Below are 21,754 nucleotides of genomic sequence, written 5' to 3'. Positions count from 1 at the left end.
ACCCTGTGTCAAGAAACTCAGTTGTAGGGTCTTGGTTTTTTGTTGCCCACTTCTTTCTCTTTCCCCTTTCAGGATTTTCAGTATATAATGCCAAAGTAACAACTCTTTAATTCTTCTTTGGTACATCTGAAGTAGCATTGCATTGAAATATTGCGTTATTGTATCCATGTTCCATAAGCATTTTGAAAATTCTCTTTCCACCTGTTTAAAAAAAAAAAAAAAAAGGAAACTAGTCAGAAGAATGTCTGATAAGTTTCCTACACCCAGAGTACATAAGAGCATTGCCCTTGTTTAAAATGAGGGAAGGGTTGAAGCATTCATGACCTAGACCTTAAAAAAAAAAAAAAAAAATCATGTTTGTCCTGTTGGGTAGTAGATGGTCAAGATGAGACACAAAGTACAGGAGCTCGTAAAAACAAAAGCACAAACTCAAGTGCTCATAAAAAAAAAAAAAAAAAAAAAAAGAACCCAAACTCCAGCCTGGCAGAATGAAGATTCTTTAAATAATGTATCTTCATTTTTTAAAAAAGTCTTAGAACGAAGGATCAAAACTGTAATGTGAAATATTTTTGACGAGAAATTAAAAGCTTCAATATTAAGCTCTTTGAGAACTATACTTTTTCTTATTTAGGAGCTGGGATGGAAAAAAAAGAATCTTTTTAGAGCTGGTGTGTGCATGTGAGAGGCTGCTGCAGTTAGTGTTGAAATATAAGAACAACTTATTTTGCTCACCCGTGAGTTTGGTGCCTCCCTAAAGTTTGTATCACTATGCACACAAGTGTATTTCTTAAAGGTAGTGTTGAACCAAAAGAGCAAGGAAGAGATGGGGAAGGTTATAGCTCAGATAACTGTTTTTTTTGTTGTTTGTTTGTTTCTAACACCTTGTGTTCAGGCTGCCTGTTAATTACCTTCCTTGTAATGATGTTTCTCCGTTTGTACTATAGGAGCGATGTCACTTTTCAGACGTGCTTAGCAGTCCAGGTAGCCACCAGCCATTTCTTCTTCAGTTTTGAGGTTAACAGTGATGAAACCTGGAGAAGCTGGGAATGTTGCTCTCTACCCAGCAGGGCAGACTGTTGCTGGTTACATGATCAGAGAGATCTTTTAGACTCAAAATATAAACAAAATCTGATTGGGGGGAAAAAATCCTTGTGCAAATAGTCAAATATTTTTTGATGTAATACAGGAGCTGTTTCTTCTGGCTGTTTTAAGTTCTTCTTCCTTGGGGTATACTTAGTCAGGATGACAATTAATAACTTCATTCATTTGCAAAATCTGTGGTTTGATAACATCTTAATTGAAGGAATAGCTTGTAAGGTGTCCCTCTGAGGGAATCTGCTCTTGTCTGTAGCATGTCAAATCTTTTCTGTAGTGCTCAGGGAGTTCCCCTGATTTTTCTGGCTTGGACATTTTGCAAAGCTCTCTTTTTACTGTACTTAGCAATTTTCTCCGCTTTGGTTTCAGTCCTAGAAGTACAAATGTAGGACAAGAATAGTGGTAATACTGGTACTGTTTGGAGAATGACTATGTTTACATAAAGCTTGCTCAAAAGTCTAAAAGATATCAAAAACACCATTCCTGTCCTGGCAAGTAGAAGTTACACTGAATTCTTCACCGAGCAAAGAAATTGTTGCAAGGAAATAAATCATCAAGGTCATCCCCTTGATATGGAAAGGAGAAGGTGTGATTCTAAATCTGATGGGAACACTGAAGAGAAAACTTTAGGTGCCAAGAGGTCGTATTTGAGTATGTGCAATTGAATATCTGTTTTTTGCATTTTTAAAAAGGCTTAAGATAATGCCCAGTTTGCTGAAGTTGTTATATGTTGTTTCCTTGTAGTTCTAAAACAGTAACTTCTGGATTAGACAAACCAGAGGGAAGATCTACAAAGGCAACAGTCTCGCCAGTAAAGGTATGATTGGTATCAAACACAGCAGATGTTATCTTTTTACATTTTTGTATGTTTCTTTGCTTGAATGATCAAGATAATTAGATATTTGAGGAAGAAAGATAATAAGTTGGAAAAAAAATAGTATTTTTTGTTTTGTAGGGAGATAATGGAAACCAGTAGAAGTTCAGTCCTTATGTACTGTTATGACTATAATCGTTGGCTTTCTGTGCTTGACATTATTTCCAACTCCTTTAGCCACTGAAAAGAAATGTCTTGCTATCTTCCACTATCTGTAAAGTACAGAAGTAGAGAGAATTTCTTGTAACTTGCAACAATTTGGGATTTTCAAATGTCTTTAAGTGGTGGTTTCTCTCTGATGTTAGTGACTTTAGGAGGAACAGGATTAGGCTGTCACTAGCATTTCTGATACTTCCATGGTTCATGTTATTTAGGTTTCTTGTCATGTCTCCAACTTAAGAAGCATGCTTTTAGACTCTGCCAACAAGGTAGTGAGGCAGAGGAAATCACTGTACTTTCATTTATTCTGCCAAAACTGTACTGATAAATAACTTGACTCCAATTATAATGTTCATTCCTTTTTTTTTTTTTTTTTTTTAGCAAAGGAGAAACCCATTTAATTCCACTGTATCAGGTGATAACTTGAGCAGTGGCGAATCAGAAAACAGACCAGACATTCTACCTCAGCTATCAAAGAAGGGTAAATATTATGTTTAACATGACTGAATTTCTTGGTGGTGGATATGGAAATTTTTACTTTTGTTGCTTCTTATTGTAGGATAAAACAGATTTTCATAACTATTCTACTTGAGTTATCATCAGGGAAAAGAATAACAACAATAATAATAATAATAATAGTATTAATAGTAGTAATGTGTACGAAATAAGTGATGCACAATGCAATCGCTCACCACCCGTTGACCGATGCCCAGCCTATCCCCGAGCAGCCGGTCCCCACCTCCACCCCGGCTAGCCACCCCTATATATTGTTCAGCATGACGTCAGATGGTATGGAATACCCCTTTGGCCAGTTTGGGTCAGCTGTCCTGGGTCTGTCCCCTCCCAGCTCCTGCTGCATCCCTAGCCTGCTCGCTAGCAGGACAGAGAGAGGCTGAAAAGTCCTTGGCTTGGTGTAAGCACTGCTCTACAACAATTAAAACATCAGCATGTTATCAGCGCTCTTCTCATTCTAATCCAAAACATAGCACCCTGCCAGCTACTAGGAGGAAAATTAACTCTGTCCTAATTGAAACCAGGACATCTAGGAATATTAATCAACTAGAATATTTTCATCTGTTAAAACATCCTGCTATACACAAAAATAAAATCTATGTTCATTTTCCTCCTGTCTTTTGCTGCATTTTTAATGAACCAATGTTATCACTGCATTCTAGATCAGCAGGGGGCACGTCATGCCCCTGAGTTTATGCAGATGAATGTCATTGTAAACTCATGATTTCTTCTCTGTATACATCTTGCAGAAATTTTGTCACCCTCAATAGAGAGCCAACCTAAAACAAACGTACTGAGTGATGAAACTGAGACACCTAAGAAGCCTTCTGTAGAACCTACGGATGAGTCACAGAATGGACTGGTTAAGCGTCCTATCCCAAAAGCTAGAAAATTAGTTCACAAAATAACAGATCCTGTGCCACAAAGAGAAGACATTGTTCCAAAACCAGCCAAACGGACCCAGGGAGTTAATGGAACTGGTATACCTCCTAGGGGCATTCTCAAACGCAGTTCAAGTTCCAGTTCCACTGACTCAGAAGTTCGTGTTAATCAGATGTTAGATGTTCAGAGTAAGAATAGTATTCCTACTAAAACTATTTTTGAAGGAGAAGTTGAGAAGAACACTCTTACGGAGGAAGTGGAAGAGTCCACACAAATTTCACTGGAAAAATTAAAACAAGTGAGGTTTTCATCTAGCATAGGAAAAAGAGAATCTCTGCAAAGCCCACAGATACATCACAGCAAAGAAACAGGAGAACTTGATTTGTTAGAATCTGGTGAAATAAAGACTAGTGAAAATGATGCTGTTGGAACAGACTCACTTGGAAATAAGCAAACTTCCACTGTAAAGCCTTTGGGAACCCATTCGTCATCTGTACATGTGAAAACACACAGTTTACAGGAAGATAAGTCTGCATCCAGTCCTTGTGACACTAATGGGTCAGTCTTCCTGGTTAATAAAACGTTCCAAACAAAGATCGTTACTCCTAAGAAACTTGAAACTCCACAGAAGACCTCCACTAATATCCTATCAAATAGCAATAAAGAATTGAGTGTTGATGAGACATGTGAAAATAAATCCAACCAGTCCATGAGCCGTGAATCAAAGTCGCTCAAAAACTCTACTGGTAAGAGACTAATAGGAGTGAGGAAGAGAATGTAATAGCATATAGCCTGTATTCATTAACGCTCAAATTGTTAGTACATATAAATTAACAATTAAGAAACAAATGATAGTAACATGCTATATGTTGCAGAATTTCTAAAACACTTGGATTCTAATTCTCTAATGTGCTACATGTTTTTAGATGATCTCCTGTTGGCATTCTTAAGAGTTAACAACCAGATTTGAGCCTGGCTAGGCATCTTTAATGTGGATGATAAAGGTGACATGGTGGCACCTGGATAAAATTTCTGTAATAAAGCCTGGTAGATGTGTCTGGATGGGAACTGAAGAATTTTTGGTGTACTGCAGTTGACTGTCTTCGGTAGTAATCCAATTGTGACTTGAGGATTTGCTGATGTGACTAAACACAAATATGCTGTTTTTTTTCCTCCCTCCCCCTTCATTGGAGCCATTTCCTTTAGAATAGGAATAACCAATCTTATCTGCTCCCACTCCCAAAAGTATTATGGCTAATCTTCTAGAAAAAGATCACTTTCCAGTAGGATATCTTAGTGATAAGGAATTTATTTTTCATATGCAGTATGGTTCCTTCCAAAACCACAAGAACAGAGAACTCTTTCTTCTGCTAAGAGTTCAAACAAACACAAAAACAGAAACTGAGCGATTTTTTTCAAGATTGAAAAATTTTTGGTCTTGTGTCTGATTCCTAACTCTGATAAGTTCGTTTATGTTTGTAGATGAACATTTGCTTTCTGCTGAGACAAAAGCACATGAGGTATCAAACACCAATTCTGCAGCTCTTCAACAAGGTAAGCCCAATCTTGTTGAGGAACGAGATGCTAAACACACTTTCGAGCCTGACAGACATGCTGATGAATTTGTGAAAGTGGCCGATGAATCTGTATCAAAAGTCTTAGACTGGTTTAAAAGAAGTTCTGGTACTGAAGATAGGAAACCTGTATCAGCTAGATCCCAAGGCAGGGAACTCAAAGAAGTTGGCTTTTCAACTGGAACAACAGTTCTTCCTACAGAATACAGTGGAACTAGCATGGATGGAAAACCAGAAGTTATAGAAGAGTTACCATCTGGAAGGGATAAACAACTGAATGCTATTTCACCCACAACAATTATTTCAGAAGATAAACAGATGATAAAAGAGAGGAGGAGACCTAAGCAGGGGGAAGAGAATGAGGAGCAAAATGACAAATCACTAACCGAGCCTGACTGTACAAGAATCGAAGATAAAGAATTGGGTCAAGAAATCAAGCAACAAAATCAAAAATCACGTGTCTTGGAACACCATGAACACAAGCTACCAGCTCAGAAATATGAATTGGAGAAGGCGATAAGAGAAAAAAGAAGAATAAGGGAGATTAGAGCATTTTGGGAAAGGGATAAAACTATCCCCAGTCACAGAGAGAAAGAAGTTGGTATCAATACTAATGCGTCAGGTGGTGGTGCCTTGAAAGGTCTCAGAGAAAGTGACAAAATAAAGCCAACTGCAGAACACCTACCTTATGGACTGGATGATCAGAGCAAGAATACATTAAGAAGTGCTGAACTGAGATATGCAATTGTGGCTTCAAAAAATGAATGTCAAAACTCTTTTGAGTTTGGACAAGGCCGTGAAGTTAGAAAACCAGAAAGAACACTTCCAGCTGACGGTGAAATTCATGAACACACAAAATTGGCAAAAGCCAGTAACATAAAGCCTAGAGTTTCTGCCACTTCAGCTTCCCCAGAAATTAAAAATAAAGATGGGAAAGAAACATTTAAAGGAAAAGTTGGTGCTTGTTCCCAACAGAAGCCCAGCTTCCAGGTTTTTTCTTTAAAAGAAATGAGTGAGAAGTCCAAAAATCAAATTTCAAATTCTTCACAGTTTCAGAGTTTGAGAAACTTCTGGGATGCTGGAGTTAAATTACAGAGTAGCATTGACAGGAGAGATGTTTCTTTGCCAAATAATACTGTTAATAATAATACTTCAATAATCCACCAAAAAAAATCAAAGGAAGATAAGGGCAGAGATAATGTGAGCAAGCAAGTGTTAATCCAACATCAAACACAAGCCTCTGAGAGAGAAAAAACAGAGAAATTAGATTCTGTGATATGTGAACTGCCTCTAGGATCTCTTACCTTAAAAGGTATGAAGGTAACACACACACAAAACACAGACTCTGTCCAGCCAGTCAAAAAGCCAGTTATCTCTCAACCCCAGGAACAGATGGGTCTTCACAAGCACGAAGTTAAAGGACATATAGAAAAAAGTATTGCTTCATCAAAAGAACATCCTCTCAGAGGATCTCAGAAGATGCAAGCTGGTTTGCAGAACCTGCTCAGAGAAACCTCTGTATGTCAACCTTCTGAATTAAGGGTAGGAATGAAAGCATCTGAAACAGTGAATAATATATCACAAACTAATTGTAGTGGAGAATCAATATGCCAACAAGATACCAGTCAGTCTGAAGAGGTCAATGAGACCGCAGAGAGGTCTGTTGCCCCATCCAAGGTCAGTGCCTTGAGTTCAGCTTTAGAGAAACTGATGAAGGAGGCCTCTGAAACACCACCTCCTAAACCAAGGCGTGTGGACAGGACGTTACAGAAGACTGCTGAGATACAAGTTAAAAGCACGACCTATCAGCATGATGGAGAGTCACTGCAGGAAATCAGTGAGTCCATAGAGAAGTCTGTAGCCCCACCCAAGGTCAGTGGTTTGAGTTCAGCTTTAGAGAAGCTGCAGAAGGAGGCCTCTGAAACACCACCTCCTAAACCAAAACGTGTGGACAGCACAGTACAGAGGACTGCTGAGATGCAAGTTAAAAGCACGACCTATCAGCATGATGGAGAGTCACTGCAGGAAATCAGTGAGTCCATAGAGAAGTCTGTAGCCCCACCCAAGGTCAGTGGTTTGAGCTCAGCTTTAGAGAAGCTGCAGAAGGAGGCCTCTGAAACACCACCTCCTAAACCAAAACGTGTGGACAACACAGTACAGAGGACTGCTGAGACGCAAGTTGAAAGAACTACCTATCAGCATGATGGAGAGTCACTGCAGGAAATCAGTGAGTCCATAGAGAAGTCTGTAGCCCCATCCAAAGTCAGTGGTTTGAGTTCAGCTTTAGAGAAGCTGCTGAAAGAGGCCTCTGAAACACCACCTCCTAAACCAAAACGTGTGGACAGCACAGTACAGAGGACTGCTGAGATGCAAGTTAAAAGCACGACCTATCAGCATGATGGAGAGTCACTGCAGGAAATCAGTGAGTCCATAGAGAAGTCTGTAGCCCCACCCAAGGTCAGTGGTTTGAGCTCAGCTTTAGAGAAGCTGCTGAAGGAGGCCTCTGAAACACCACCTCCTAAACCAAAACGTGTGGACAACACAGTACAGAGGACTGCTGAGATGCAAGTTGAAAGAACTACCTATCAGCATGATGGAGAGTCACTGCAGGAAATCAGTGAGTCCATAGAGAAGTCTGTAGCCCCACCCAAGGTCAGTGGTTTGAGCTCAGCTTTAGAGAAGCTGCAGAAGGAGGCCTCTGAAACACCACCTCCTAAACCGAAACGTGTGGACAACACATTATATGGGACTGCAGAGATGCAAGTTAAAAACATGACCTATCAGCATGATGGAGAGTCACTGCAGGAAATCAGTGAGTCCATAGAGAAGTCTGTAGCCCCATCCAAAGTCAGTGGTTTGAGTTCAGCTTTAGAGAAGCTGCTGAAGGAGGCCTCTGAAACACCACCTCCTAAACCAAGGCGTGTGGACAACACAGTACAGAGGACTGCTGAGACGCAAGTTGAAAGAACTACCTATCAGCATGATGGAGAGTCACTGCAGGAAGTCAGTGAGTCCATAGAGAAGTCTGTAGCCCCATCCAAGGTCAGTGGCTTGAGTTCAGCTTTAGAGAAGCTGCAGAAGGAGGCCTCTGAAACACCACCTCCTAAACCGAAACGTGTGGACAACACATTATATGGGACTGCAGAGATGCAAGTTAAAAACATGACCTATCAGCATGATGGAGAGTCACTGCAGGAAATCAGTGAGTCCATAGAGAAGTCTGTAGCCCCATCCAAAGTCAGTGGTTTGAGTTCAGCTTTAGAGAAGCTGCAGAAGGAGGCCTCTGAAACACCACCTCCTAAACCAAGGCGTGTGGACAACACAGTACAGAGGACTGCTGAGACGCAAGTTGAAAGCACGACCTATCAGCATGATGGAGAGTCACTGCAGGAAGTCAGTGAGTCCATAGAGAAGTCTGTAGCCCCATCCAAGGTCAGTGGCTTGAGTTCAGCTTTAGAGAAGCTGCAGAAGGAGGCCTCTGAAACACCACCTCCTAAACCGAAACGTGTGGACAACACATTATATGGGACTGCAGAGATGCAAGTTAAAAACATGACCTATCAGCATGATGGAGAGTCACTGCAGGAAATCAGTGAGTCCATAGAGAAGTCTGTAGCCCCATCCAAAGTCAGTGGTTTGAGTTCAGCTTTAGAGAAGCTGCAGAAGGAGGCCTCTGAAACACCACCTCCTAAACCAAGGCGTGTGGACAACACAGTACAGAGGACTGCTGAGACGCAAGTTGAAAGAACTACCTATCAGCATGATGGAGAGTCACTGCAGGAAATCAGTGAGTCCATAGAGAAGTCTGTAGCCCCATCCAAGGTCAGTGGCTTGAGTTCAGCTTTAGAGAAGCTGCTGAAGGAGGCTTCTGAAACCCCACCACCTAAACCAAAACGTGTGGACAGGACGTTACAGAGGACAGCTGAGGTGCAAGTTAGAAGTGTGACCTACCAACTCAATGGAGTGTCACTGCAGGAGAAGACCGGTGAGACCACAGAAGCATCTGCACTGTCCAAGGCTGAATATAAACTACTTGATGTTAACTTGCAAAAATTACTGAAAGAGGTCTCTGAAACACCAGCTCATATGCTGGAGAACATGGATGAAAAGATGCAAGGTAAAACGTCAGCCAGTCAAAGTATGTGTCGTCCTCCTCGAGAAGAGAGAGATCACCCTCAAGAAATAGAAGAAACAATAGAAAAATCTTCTGTTTCAAATATTGCAAAATTCAGAGATTTCAGTAGCTCGTTAGAAAAACTCCTTCAAGAAGCATCTGAAGCTTCATCTCCGGTATCGCGAGAGGTACATAAACAAGAGAAGTCTAGGGATCGTATGTTTCCATTACAAAAAGAGTCTCTGTTCACGACAATGTCACAGCCTTATCATAATGCTTTAACTACTTATCATACACAGATGAAGACAACTATCAAGAGTGGAGCTCCTGAACAGAATATTGAGGCTTCAATAGATATTGAAGCTTCTGACCTACTTAAAAGAAATGGGGCTTTTAATCAAAAAGAACAGAGAAACGTGCCTCCAATAGATCTCCTTCCCCTGGAGGGAGAGACTAATACAGCTGTGAGCAAGCCATTCAAGGTAAATGACATAAGAAGGACAGATGAAAGCACATCCTCGGATGCCTCTGAAAATAATTTAGAATTAAAAGAACTGTTGCAGTTGAGAAGAACAAGCGCACCTCTTAAAGATGAGAGCAATTCCCCCCAGCCAGGAGGAGCTCGACTCTGCCTGGCCTTTCAGCATGAGGATAATGATGAAGATGATGGTGACAGCTCAAATTTGGGATCCAGGTTTTCAGATGAAAACTCTGATTCCTGTTCTGGAACCGGTAGTTCAACTCGTGAGCCATCTAATTTCCCATCTAATTTCTAAAATTCATGGTGCTGGGTTGTTAAACATGGCTACAGCTTTTCTGGTAGCTAACTTGAAATATATTAACCAAAACTCTGATACTTAATCGAATGCTTTGGATATTTGTTTTGGAAAGATGTGAAGAACTAATTAAGTCCTTTAATTGGAATTTTTTGACAAATATCTACTAGATTTGGGTAAGGTCATGGGAGTGTAGCAGCATGAGTCAATCACGTCAGTCTTCATGCCTTACGCTTTTCTTCCTCCTTTGGGACATCTCTTTTGAATCAATAACATTATAACACTCAGATTCTGGTATTTCTTTTAAATACCCTGGATTAAAAGAGGGGGAAAAAATAATCAGTGGCTGACTGAGTTTATTCTTTAGCTTGACCAGCTAATCTTCAAAGGTAAATCTGTGGCTGGATATAAAGACAGTACCAATACCCTGTGCGATTTAATTTAGTATTGCTGCCTGTTGCACAAGAAAATGGCCATATAAATGAAGCAGTCTAATTATGAAGACTCATTACTTGGTTAAGCTGGAAGCTCTAGTCCATGTCTAATGTGATATTTTAACCTTTTTATTCTGCTTCTGAGAGACTGGGAATTTTCTGAGATCTTGCTCGCCTGAGCAATCTGTGATGTTCCTGGGGCATGCTAAGAAACTCCGGAGCTTATTTTGAAAGTGAGATTCCAATGGAAATCAGCTGGAAGTCTGTTCTGCAAGACAAATGAGGAAAAATAAAACACAATTTGTTTTTGCCCATAATTACACTATTGCTGTTTGTAAGGCCTGATTGGCTGGCTGCAGTGGGAGGGAAATGGGCTAGGGAGGAGAAGAGGGCCTTAGAGTACTCTGAAGGAGCTAGGTCTGTCCTGAAACTGCTCTTGGAGACAATTGCATGATAATTTCAAGGATCGAAATCTCTCCACAGGTTGTTTTTTTATTTGTGGTTGTTACTCAATATTGAACAGGAAGTGACTTTCACTGGGCAGAAAAATATAATGAACAAATTTACAGAGGGGAAAAACCAAAGCTACTAACTTCTATTTGTGCTGTTTCATAACAAAATGGCTAAATCTGAGTTTATCCTACCTAGTTCTTGGACAATTAAGTACCATGTTTGCCTTAAACTTCCTCATTAGTCAGTACAAACACAGGTCGAGTCAACGTGTGTTTCTACTGATACCCGAGGGAATTTAGAGAGAAAAGATTCTTAACTTAATCGCTGTTGAAATTGGTCCGCTTCACTCCAATTTCCATTTGAATTTAAGTTAAGATGGTCAGGTGTCAGTTTCAGCAGTTTCTTCAAAATCCAGGCTTTTGTCTTGTTCGCATGTCTCTAATTTTGGAATGACTGAACACAATGCATTCCTGACTCTGACCCTTAGGATTTACTTAGCATTTTGAGTGAATACTCACGGTCTTTGTTAAAGATCAGAAGATTCCTAAAAGAAATCCATGGTTGTTTTTTTTTTTTTTAAGTGACTTGTTTAAAAAAGCATGTCTGTGTGTGCAGTGTTCATGTGTTTTGTCTCGTAACAGGTTCAGAAGAATTAAATCCTGTTTTGATGGCTTTGAAAAGGAGTGCAGATAGGAAAATGCCTTCCAAAAGTCTAGAGGACATTCCATCAGCCACCTCAAGTGAGCACAAAGCTTGTGTGTGTCTCCCATGACCCCCAGTTTGGCTTAAACATGCTTATGCTGTGTTTCCATACAGCTTTGCCAAGCAGTATTTTTGCCTTACATTGCTTCTCACTAAGTAGTATGGAGTTTGTATGGTAAAACTGAATTCTCGTCTCATATGGATTAGTTTTCAGTTCTTAGTGTTCCTTTTGAAACAACACTGGTATATCGAGCAGACATCTTCCAAAAATGCACTGCGTCAGTCAGGGATGATTTGGTTTTGGATAGTTAAAATGTTTTCAATAGTGAAAGTATTTGGGTGCAACCACTCAAATCAGTAATGAGCTACAATTGCTGCTCATTTCTGGCTGCTTACTTGGCTCAAATTAGTAGACAGTGGAAGTATGAAAAAGTTGTCTTAACGTAGTAGTTTCACCTGTGTATTCTAGCAGTTAATATAACCAAACTAAAAGAGAATGCAATGAGACAGGATTGTACTTAGCATTCATCCCTGAACTCCCTCTGTAGCGTCCTAAGATTATGACTTATTATCGTTCTTATTCCTGTCTCCGTTCATGCTGCTCCTCAGTGTTTTCATACTTATTTCACTTCTAATGGGGAAGACATGAACTGAATTGATATTTGAGAACTGAAGCGTGGAGGTGTAGATTTTGAAAGATGTTGGCTATTGTTGGCGAATTACTCTTCTAATATTACTTATGCTATTGCTCCCTTCTAACTAGTTCCCAGATTTTAGGTTATGCACTAACATTGTTGTAACAGCACGCTGGTAGAAACTGTGTCAAGATGAGACCGCTGCTTGGATGCAGAATTGAAGTAATGTTCCAAGTTGAAACCATCTCCTGAATTTAGCCATTCCTGTTGCTCTGCTGGTGTATTTTTTTGTTGTTGTTGTTTGGTTGTATTTGTTTTTTGGTCCTTAATTCTGTGATTACCACTGCCATCCATTTTATCATACTGAACAGCAAGCTTTCTAACCACGTGTTACTTTTTTCCTGCACAGATAAAGGAAAAATAAATATTCCAAAGGAAGAATTAGCTCTTAGTGCTGAAGATGGTAAATATCTTTTGTGTCTGCATGGAAATCTATTGTTTTTCAATGTTCTCTGTTTGCTAGCAAAAGATTTGAGAAACCAGGAATTGTGTCACTCTTTCAAATTTAACTAACTTCATCATGACTTCAATGCATTTGTAAAATTTTCTTACGTTATTTTACTCTTAAGCACTAGACTTCTGTTATGACCTGTTGCATCTGTAGAAACTGTGCCACCCAGCAGTGTACTATTTTGATCTTTGGCCATTCAGCCTATAAAACAGCTTCTGAAATCATTGAGAGCTTTGAACACTAGCACAGTTGAAAAACTGGGTGTAATTAAATATTAAATTTGTCTATTCGTCCGTTGCATTGTAAGATGCAAGACGATTTTTGCTCATGCAAAACATTCTTCAGAATACATCAGTTGAAATGGAACCTCTCTAAATTCCTATCTCAATCCAGCAAAGCAGAATTACTTTAAGCAATAGATGAACATTGATCTGTTAGTGCATTACAGGTGCCTTACTGTCAAATTTTTCTGTATTCCTTCAGAAATTACAAACCTAATCAAAACAAAAGCAAACCTTCTCTAAGGACATGTCAAAATAAACATGTTGGAAAGCCACCGAGTAACATTGAATATGGTGGAATATAACACAATTCTTTCCTGTTTACTGCATTGTGGCACTGCAGTTTAAAAAAATAGTTCTGCAAATTTGCATTTGTCGTGTTTTAGATGCTTCAAAGCATTTTGAGTGTTAGTTGTTTATAACAGAATACATGCCGTGTCCAGTATATTAACAAGTCTTAAATATCATGCTTGATTTTACCTTCAGATGGACAGCCTTATTGGAAACATGTACATTCAATATGGATTATGTAGACACTTGTCTGAAAGGGGTAGCTTTTTCTAGTTAAATTTAGTGAGTGAAGTTTTGGAAAAAATTATGGATCCAGCCAAATTGGTAACTGTACAGACAGAATAAGGCAAATTCTCTTGAAAATACCAATCATGTTTTGCTTTGCTAAGCTTGCACATTCGTGTTCCCTTTGTTATGATTCAGCTCCTCAAAAGAGGAGAATGATGCAAAACATAAAAATTCATGGGGTCAGAAGAAGTCAAGACTTGCCACATGTAAAGGATAATGATGTTAGTTATAAAATTGTATAGCTGTTTGTGCTACTGAATGACTTGTCAATACTGCACTGAGCAGGTCTGAAAACTGATCAGGATCAAGAGAGGAATGAAAATGCAGCAGGAAGTGAGTAATAGGATTCTTCCAACAGACAGTGGAGAGGTTTCTCCACTGATATTTAAACTAATACATTAAAAATCCTTTTTAATGTAATGGCTGAGTTATACGTCTGGACTAGATAGCTGCTGAATGAGGAAGCTGCATCTAACTGCATACTGACAGTAATTTATACGTTAACCACTATTTGAGCTTCAGCTGCAAAAGCTTTGGAAAAGCTTAACTTAACGCCTTGCAAACAACCCCAGCTTGTGTGCAGTTTTTAATTTTATGCAATAGATACGTGCTCCTGTGGCTGTCTGTCTGTCACCAAATAATTCTGTGTTGTAAGTTATTCAGTATTGGTGCATTTAACAACTTGTATCCAGTGTAAAGAACTTTAGGATGTAGAATAGTAACTATGAGTGGCGTTAGCCCACAATTCTCAGAATTTTTCATGCTCTTAGAGCAAACTGGATTTTTGCTTTAGCTTGTGCAGTTAAGCTTTGTACAATGAAATCAGTGGAGAACATAGGAAGTGAATTTCAGTAAAGGTATGGCAAAGTTCAGGCACTGGGACAGGCTCCCCGGGGCAGTGGTTACAGCACCGAGCTGTTCAAGAAGTGTTTGGACAACACTCTCAGACATAGGGTCTGATTTTTGGGTGGTCCTGTGTGGAGCCAGGAGTTGGACTTGATGATCCTTGTGGGTTGGTCCCTTCCAGCTTGGAATATTCTATGAAATTTGAAGAGATATGCTGCAAGAATCTGCATCGTTAATGAGATATGCATCTTGAAATTAACTAGGAATACTTGAAACTTCCTTGTTCACATCTAAACATTGCTTGATTTACATAAATATTCTTACCGCCATTAATTGGACTAGGAAATAACAGAATTTGGCTTGTAGACTATCTTCTTACCAAGAACCTTACGATAAGGTTAGTACATCAGTGCACTTACCCTTGTTCTAAGAAGAAAAGATAGAAGGTAAAATGAAAATGTTTTATCACATTTGATCAGAATTTGCTTTCAGCACCCTGTTGTCATATGCTGTCAAGCAACATGAACACGTCTTCTGCCAGACAAAGTTTTGTGGGCCATGTTATAGGAGATGTTGAACTAAATTATCCTTCCTAATAGTAGCATCTCTGAGTCCCATGGAGAAAAATAAACCCTTGCATCCAAGGTGTAAACTGCATGTGCATGTATTTCATCTGAAGTTGTTAGTTTCTAACTGTGCCCTGCTATGGAATCGCACTCTTTTGATGTACGAACTCTTTTGAAACTTTTGAATTGCTGCTCTTGAGTCTCCACAGTGCCTCCGCAGCCTGATAAGCTGTTTTCCAATCCTGAAAAACTCAAAGGACTGAGCAAGTCAGTACCATCGTTCCTGCAGGAAGAGGCAAGTGCCATCTCTGATGTATTGTAACTAAAACTTTTGATTGCTGTGGCATTATGCATTTACCAAATAGTGCTTTCCAGGGTCTGCCAAGTCAGCCTACTACTGGATCATGGCATGGAGTTAGTTGTTTGTAATGCTTGTGATCATCTGATTGTTACAATCTGTGGCTGACTAACTTTTCAGAAGCTCTAGTAACTTTTATTCCTACTGTATGGCCCTACAGACAGAGCGTGTTTTATCTAGGAGATTGGAGCATAGCAAACGCTTGCTGTTATTCCCAAAGGCAGTCTCTGTCCTTAAAGTAACAGGTCTTTTATCTTCTGAATTTTATCTTCTGAATATACACACGTACATTCATTTTGTTCAGAGCCTGCAATGTAAAGTGAGCCTGTAAGACTGTAAGTGATAGCGCCATCTGGTGACCCTCCGAGATTAGAGGGGCTTAGCTTGGAGTTCTCCTTGGGGATGTAGGCTCAGGTATGATGTTCTCTAAGTGAAATCTCAGAATTTCCAGCAACGTGTTGTGCCTTTGTAAATCTTTTGGTTTTATTATTTATTAAAATATTTACTTTTTTAAGAGCATGGTGTGGGCCTTGGAATAAGCTCTGAGGCCATATTCCCAAAAATGACACTGAAGTTCACGAGTGATAAACTGCTTGAACCACTTGTTCAAACTCTCCAGACCGTCAGCAAAGAGGGGTGTTTAGACCAGGCACCAATCTCCTAACATAAATGTCTAAAACAGGCAGCTCCACTGGTCACAGGTAACAGGAGAATAGGAAATATTCTTTTTTTCTTAAGATCAACAGTGATGAATTATGGAATTGTTCGGCACTGTAGTGTGAATGTGAATTTTAGTGGCAGTTGTGCATGCAAACCTCCCCCTTCCCTCCCCAGACTTCCCCTGTAAATGAGAGTTGCTGGTGCCATCTTCCAGGTCTCCCAAATCACAGGACAAACACCTGAGTCCTGTCAGTGAGGTGTGTGTGGACACAGGCTTCGATGCAGCCCAGGAATTTGGGGCCTAGATACCACAGAAATACCTGTCTGTGCTATAAACTGAGAAATCACTGCGAACCCCAGCCCGTATTGCTGTGGCTGCAGTTACAAAATATTGATGCTTATGCTGTTACATTTTTCTAAAAACATGACTGAAGGGTCAGGATCAGAAATATGCCGTGTCCTGTCTTCACCTACTCCCTTCTAAAATAAGAAATATCCAAAATGTGGTGATACAGGTTTAATTAATCTTACCTTAAGTGCAGAACTTGAAACCATTCAGTGTCTATGAACTTTATTTAAGGATTCTTTAAAGAATCTTTATTTAAATATTCTCTCAAATTACAGCATCCCAACACTCTTTCTAATGAGAGAAAAGCACAGGAAACTTTTCTAAGGTTATTAACGTGCACCATAGACCAGTTAAAGGATTAGTATTTCAAAATCTTAAAGGTGGAACACCAAAGAAATCAGAAATGAGTAGGTGGGCATCTAAATTCCCAGTTACAGCCTCTGTAGGAAGCCAGTTAAGCTTATTTGTGTAAGTTTTGAATGAAGCAGTCTGATGAATATGTAAAAGCAAAAGGTCTAGATGTGATCGATTTGTTGCAGTGGAAAGCGTTTGGGGATAGTTCCTTTTGATAGTCTAAGAAATTGTCAGTACCCAAATCTGTTTATTCTGCCTCACAAATTTATCTTTAAAATTGCGTAAACAGTCCCAATACTGTCTTGTAATACCTCCTGTGCTGTGAGTTTGATGAACCACACAGGCACGCATGCCTGCGTATATCTAATATATACATACATGAAAATATCAAATGTATATGGATAAAATTAGCATGCACGTATTGAATATGCTGGTACTGCCTTTGGGTTTAGTATCACCTGAGTACCATCGGGCCAATAAGAGGCATGAAACTGATGAAACTTACAGCTAATAAATAACAGGTTAGAAATAAGCACTGTAGGTAACATGCAATCATAAAATTAACACTCATTGTTAAATGCTTTTTCAGTTCTGGCATTATTTTAAAAAGTCGATTCTTCTGCTAATAAACACTTTTTAATTAAAAAGGAAATACAGAGAAGTTTATCTCTTTGAGCAGAAGGATAAGACACTACAACACTAAGGAGATACCCTAAAAAATAAAGGGTTCTCTACTTTTAAATAGTAACAACATCCTTATTTAACGTTTTGAATTAACTTTAAGAAATAAAATCACGCGTAGTGCGTTCTGGAGGCATGCAGTCACCCCAGTGATCAGTAACTCCTTGTCTCTGGATTTCCAGACAGTGCTGGAAGGGAGCAGAAGTGGGTTCAGCTCTTGTACAGACCTGCTGCATGGGCAGCAGCTGAAGTGGTCTTAGGCAAACCTTGTGTCCCTCCTCGACAAGAAGGCATTTTCCTGTCTTTCAAAGAGTACATGTAATAGGACTGATTATCCACACCATTTAACTAATATTTCCTTCCCTGGATTTTTCTGGCCAGTCCCAAATAGCCTGTTCAAACCATTTTTCTCCCCAGGAGCTCTGCCCTGGGTAGGATAGATGCCAGTCCTTACCTTTAGCCTCAGACCTAGCTGGGGGAGAGGAAGCCTTTTAACTTCTCGATGTGTAGAACACAAGAGGGAGATGATGATGCTTTCTCTAGCACCTCGCATAGGACAGTCTGACAGCGTGTGTGGAAAGTAAAGAAACATCAAGTCTTTTGTACGGTGATGGCATGGAGACAGAATGGGGTTGTAAGCACATTGCCTGATAATGACCAAGGAAACACAAACTGCACTTTCCTGATGTAAAAGCAGGGCCCTGCTTGCTCTTTTGCAAAATAAGCATCACTTCAAAAGCTATTCGCTTTATCCAGTGCTGTTGTACCGTGCATGTTACTTCCAATTAACTGCCTTAAAGATGGGGATTGGAGAATCGATGGCACTCCCTATATAACAGAAAGGGATGGATGGAAGACCTGAGAATTATCGCTTGCATAGTGAAGTAGAGAAGTTGAGTTTCATTGTCCTGGTAAAGCTAACTTTGTACTTTCCATTGGTATTTGAGAATTAAGAGGGGGAAAAAAAAAAGAAAAAAGCAAAACAACAACAAAAAAGAGGTTGAATTATTACTTTACACTTTTTTCAGCGTAAGCTTTCCACTAAAAACAAAATCCCTTTCAAAATTGGTTTTACTTTAAATGCATGACCTAATTTAAGAAATACTAATTACTTGTGTTGTACTATGAAGGGATTTAAGTTCAGGTTTTCATTGAGTCCTGCATTATTAAAACTGTTTTTTCTTTTTTTAATGTTCCTTGTGACTATAAAGTACCTACACAGGCTCTCTTTCTGTGATGTTTTTGTAGAGTGATGACAGAGAGACAGATACAGCATCAGAAAGCAGTTATTCCCTTGGCAGAATCAAGAAGAGTCCCAGCTCTCTAACCAATCTTAGCGGTTCTTCTGGCATGGCCTCCTTATCCTCTGTATGTAAACCACAGCCTTGTTTTAATGGCACTTTGCTTTTGCTAATCTCTTCGGTATTGTTTCAGCTCCCTTCTTATTCCTCTCCTATTTCTTTCCTTGGTATCTGCCTCCTTCCGTCCTTCTCTCTGTTATTGAATTCTTGCATGGAATTGGAAATGAAGTGATTTTAAAAACATTTTTTTTACTTGTTTTCCAGTAATATGCTGGAGCCTGTTTGGGATTCCACTGTGCAGCATACTTGATAAACCCTAAGCAAACAGGCTTTAACCCTAAGAGCTGAAAGTTGTAGCTGACAGTGGGAGAGAATTTATACAGAACAAATATTTAGGAATGGATTAAGGGGTGGCAGGAGAAATAAGTGAAAGAAAGAGATGGTATTGGTATGTGGGATGTATGATGAAGTCAGTGATCTAGCTAACCAAAAGTCATTAGTTTATGTGGCCTTTAGGGGAAAAGGAGAACTTTGGGGATGAACGATGAGATTTAAAAAATAGAAAAAGAAAAAAACCCTGTTCATCCTTCTATTTTTACCTATCCAGGGTTTAATTTTCTAATATGTTTTATTTTAGCACCTAACTCAGCCACATAAAGACTTTATTTTTGATTTCTTGGTATTTTCAGAAAGCCTTTTGTCATAAAGTTTTAGGCTCGGCTTTCTGCAAAGATCAGCTGAAGAGCTACATAAGTAATATTTCAAGGATCTGATCACACAAATCTCCAGATATATAGCATCCTATCATTTCATGTATTCTGTCTCAATGCAATAAACATATTCCTTTTTTTGTTCAAAACTTGGCCTAACACTTTTCAGATTTACAAATAACATTCTTTCGTTTACAAATAACATTCTTTCGTTAACCTGCTTGCTGAAGAGCTTGTTTAACACTGTTACGTTTCGTAATTGCATCTAAAGGGACACAGTTGATTTATTTTTTTAATTGTCTGAATCCTGAGCATAACTTCTACCCTAATCTTGAAGTATTTGGTGAAATGCAGAAGCTTAGAAAAAAAAATCCTCTTGTATGATGCTGGTTTTTCTCCTCTTGTATGACACAGGTGAGCGGAAGCTTAATGAGTGTCTATAGTGGAGACTTTGGCAATGTTGACGTGAAGGGGAACATTCAGTTTGCTATTGATTACGTAGAACAGCTGAACGAGCTCCACATCTTTATTTGCCAGTGTAAAGACTTGGCAGTGGCAGATGTCAAGAGGCAACGTTCAGACCCGTAAGTAAAAATACAGAATATTTTTTTTCCGATGGAAGTTACTCTTTTAATGTGTAAATGAAAACTGTAATTTATTCCAACCATTGCCCTCCGATGGGGTAACCAACCAAATAACTGAAGGAGGCTATAACGTGCTTTACATGTTCTTCCACTCTGAACTGAACATAAAGTTGCCATATAAATCAGTACATATATTAACATGGGAAGCTCAGACTTTGAGTTTGAAATTCTATTTTAAATTTTAACTTCCCAGATTAAGGAGAATGCAGTTAAGTCGATTTGATTTACTTCATAAGTAAATGTGTGTGTATTTTGGAAGGGAAGTTGGAAGGGGGGTTTTCTTGCTCTTACCAGCCTGTTTAAATTTTAGGTATGTGAAGACCTACCTGCTTCCAGAGAAATACAAGCTGGGCAAACGGAAGACCTCTGTGAAAAAGAAAACTTTTAATCCGGTCTATAATGAAATACTGCGGGTATTTATCAAATGCTAACTAGGCATGAAATACTGCATGCATGAAGCATGAGGAGTTTGAACTTTCCAGGTCCAGATGATCTCAGAAGAGACATCTGTGTTAAGATGAGGCAGATTGCTCTGTAGGAGTGTCTGTGTGCTTCACTGATGGGTTAACTCTGGTTTACTCTGGATACAGCACTGAGAACATTGTTACATAATTCTTGCAAGCAAACTCAAGCTACTTAGGAACTTAAAATATTTAAAATAAATATTAAAACACGAAGAGAGTTTTGTTTTGAAATGAAGTGAGCAGCTATAGATGTATAAACCCAGACACATTTCCTTACTGTGTCACTTTCAGACAATCATTGATGAAAAAGTAGCTTAACTTTTTTTTTTATCGGTTCCTCCTCCCCATTTCTCTCTCCTGGCAGTATAAAATTGAGAAGGATCTACTGAAGAACCAAAGCCTTAATATCTCTGTCTGGCACAACGATACCTTTGGGAGGAATAGCTTCCTTGGTGAAGTAGAGCTGGATTTAGGAACTTGGGACTGGAATGATAAATCCAACAAGCAGATCAACTGGTTTCCACTCAAGCCAAGGGTAGGTTACTAGGGGTGGGTTAGCTGTTCTATGTTTTCTGCTGTGTAAGTGCAAAACCAAGTCATTTTTTATTTAGCTCCTATCTTGTGTGTTCTGAGGGTTTTATACTGATTATATATGTAGAAGTTGAGCTTGTTCTTGGGCAAAACTTTGCACCATAAAATCAGCGTGTGAACTGCAGTGTATGAGACTTGTTTTCTTCTTAAATTTCAGACTTCAACAATGGCTCTGGAACTAGAAAACAGAGGGGAGATGAAACTAGCCCTCAAGTATGTTCCACAACCTGCTGGAGGTATTTATTCATTGCTTCTTTGTTTGAGTTTGTCAGGCCTTTGGGGTTTTGTTGTTGGAGGGTGTTAGGGAGGAGATTGGTGGGAAGCAGCTGTATAACATTTTTCAACAAATTCAGGCATCTTGTTTTAATGTAGAACATATTTTTTCCTAGAATATTAGGCCACTCTGGTCATGAATTCAGTTGAGGATCCAAGGTTCGCTTTACGATCTTCTGTTATTTTTATGTTACTACAGAAGAAATTACCTGATTGTTATAATCTCAGATTTATAGTCCAGTCTGTATACATAACAAAGTTCTGTTCTCTCTCTAACAGTTTTAGAAATTATGAAATTGTCAGGCAGGTGCTGTGATTTGCTAAATAAACAGTGATGACACACTAAATTCAAGCAATATTAGAAGTACAAAATAG

The 21,754-nt window shown here is 39.2% G+C and overlaps 1 protein-coding gene across 50 annotated transcripts in view; it reads left to right on the top strand.

Annotated features, from left to right (window-relative positions):
* Positions 1-21,754, top strand: part of SYTL2 (synaptotagmin like 2) — a 61,786-nt gene that overhangs the window by 36,217 nt on the left and 3,815 nt on the right. For 14 of the 50 annotated variants that reach the window (XM_040544353.1, XM_040544356.1, XM_040544361.1 and 11 more), the window contains 13 exons: positions 1,840-1,912; positions 2,510-2,609; positions 3,391-4,269; positions 5,006-9,955; positions 11,516-11,614; positions 12,621-12,674; positions 13,865-13,915; positions 15,195-15,289; positions 18,645-18,764; positions 19,822-19,991; positions 20,362-20,464; positions 20,880-21,050; positions 21,264-21,342. In XM_040544353.1, coding sequence (XP_040400287.1) covers positions 1,840-1,912; positions 2,510-2,609; positions 3,391-4,269; positions 5,006-9,955; positions 11,516-11,614; positions 12,621-12,674; positions 13,865-13,915; positions 15,195-15,289; positions 18,645-18,764; positions 19,822-19,991; positions 20,362-20,464; positions 20,880-21,050; positions 21,264-21,342 — 6,944 coding nt within the window. The remainder of the gene's footprint in view (positions 1-1,839; positions 1,913-2,509; positions 2,610-3,390; positions 4,270-5,005; positions 9,956-11,515; positions 11,615-12,620; positions 12,675-13,864; positions 13,916-15,194; positions 15,290-18,644; positions 18,765-19,821; positions 19,992-20,361; positions 20,465-20,879; positions 21,051-21,263; positions 21,343-21,754) is intronic. The other 36 variants (XM_040544375.1, XM_040544380.1, XM_040544374.1 and 33 more) reach the window with 11 other exon arrangements.

The sequence above is a fragment of the Cygnus olor genome, chromosome 1 (genome assembly GCF_009769625.2).
Source record: "Cygnus olor isolate bCygOlo1 chromosome 1, bCygOlo1.pri.v2, whole genome shotgun sequence".
NCBI classification, from domain to species: Eukaryota; Metazoa; Chordata; class Aves; order Anseriformes; family Anatidae; genus Cygnus; species Cygnus olor.
This window is presented reverse-complemented; position numbering and strand designations above follow the sequence as displayed.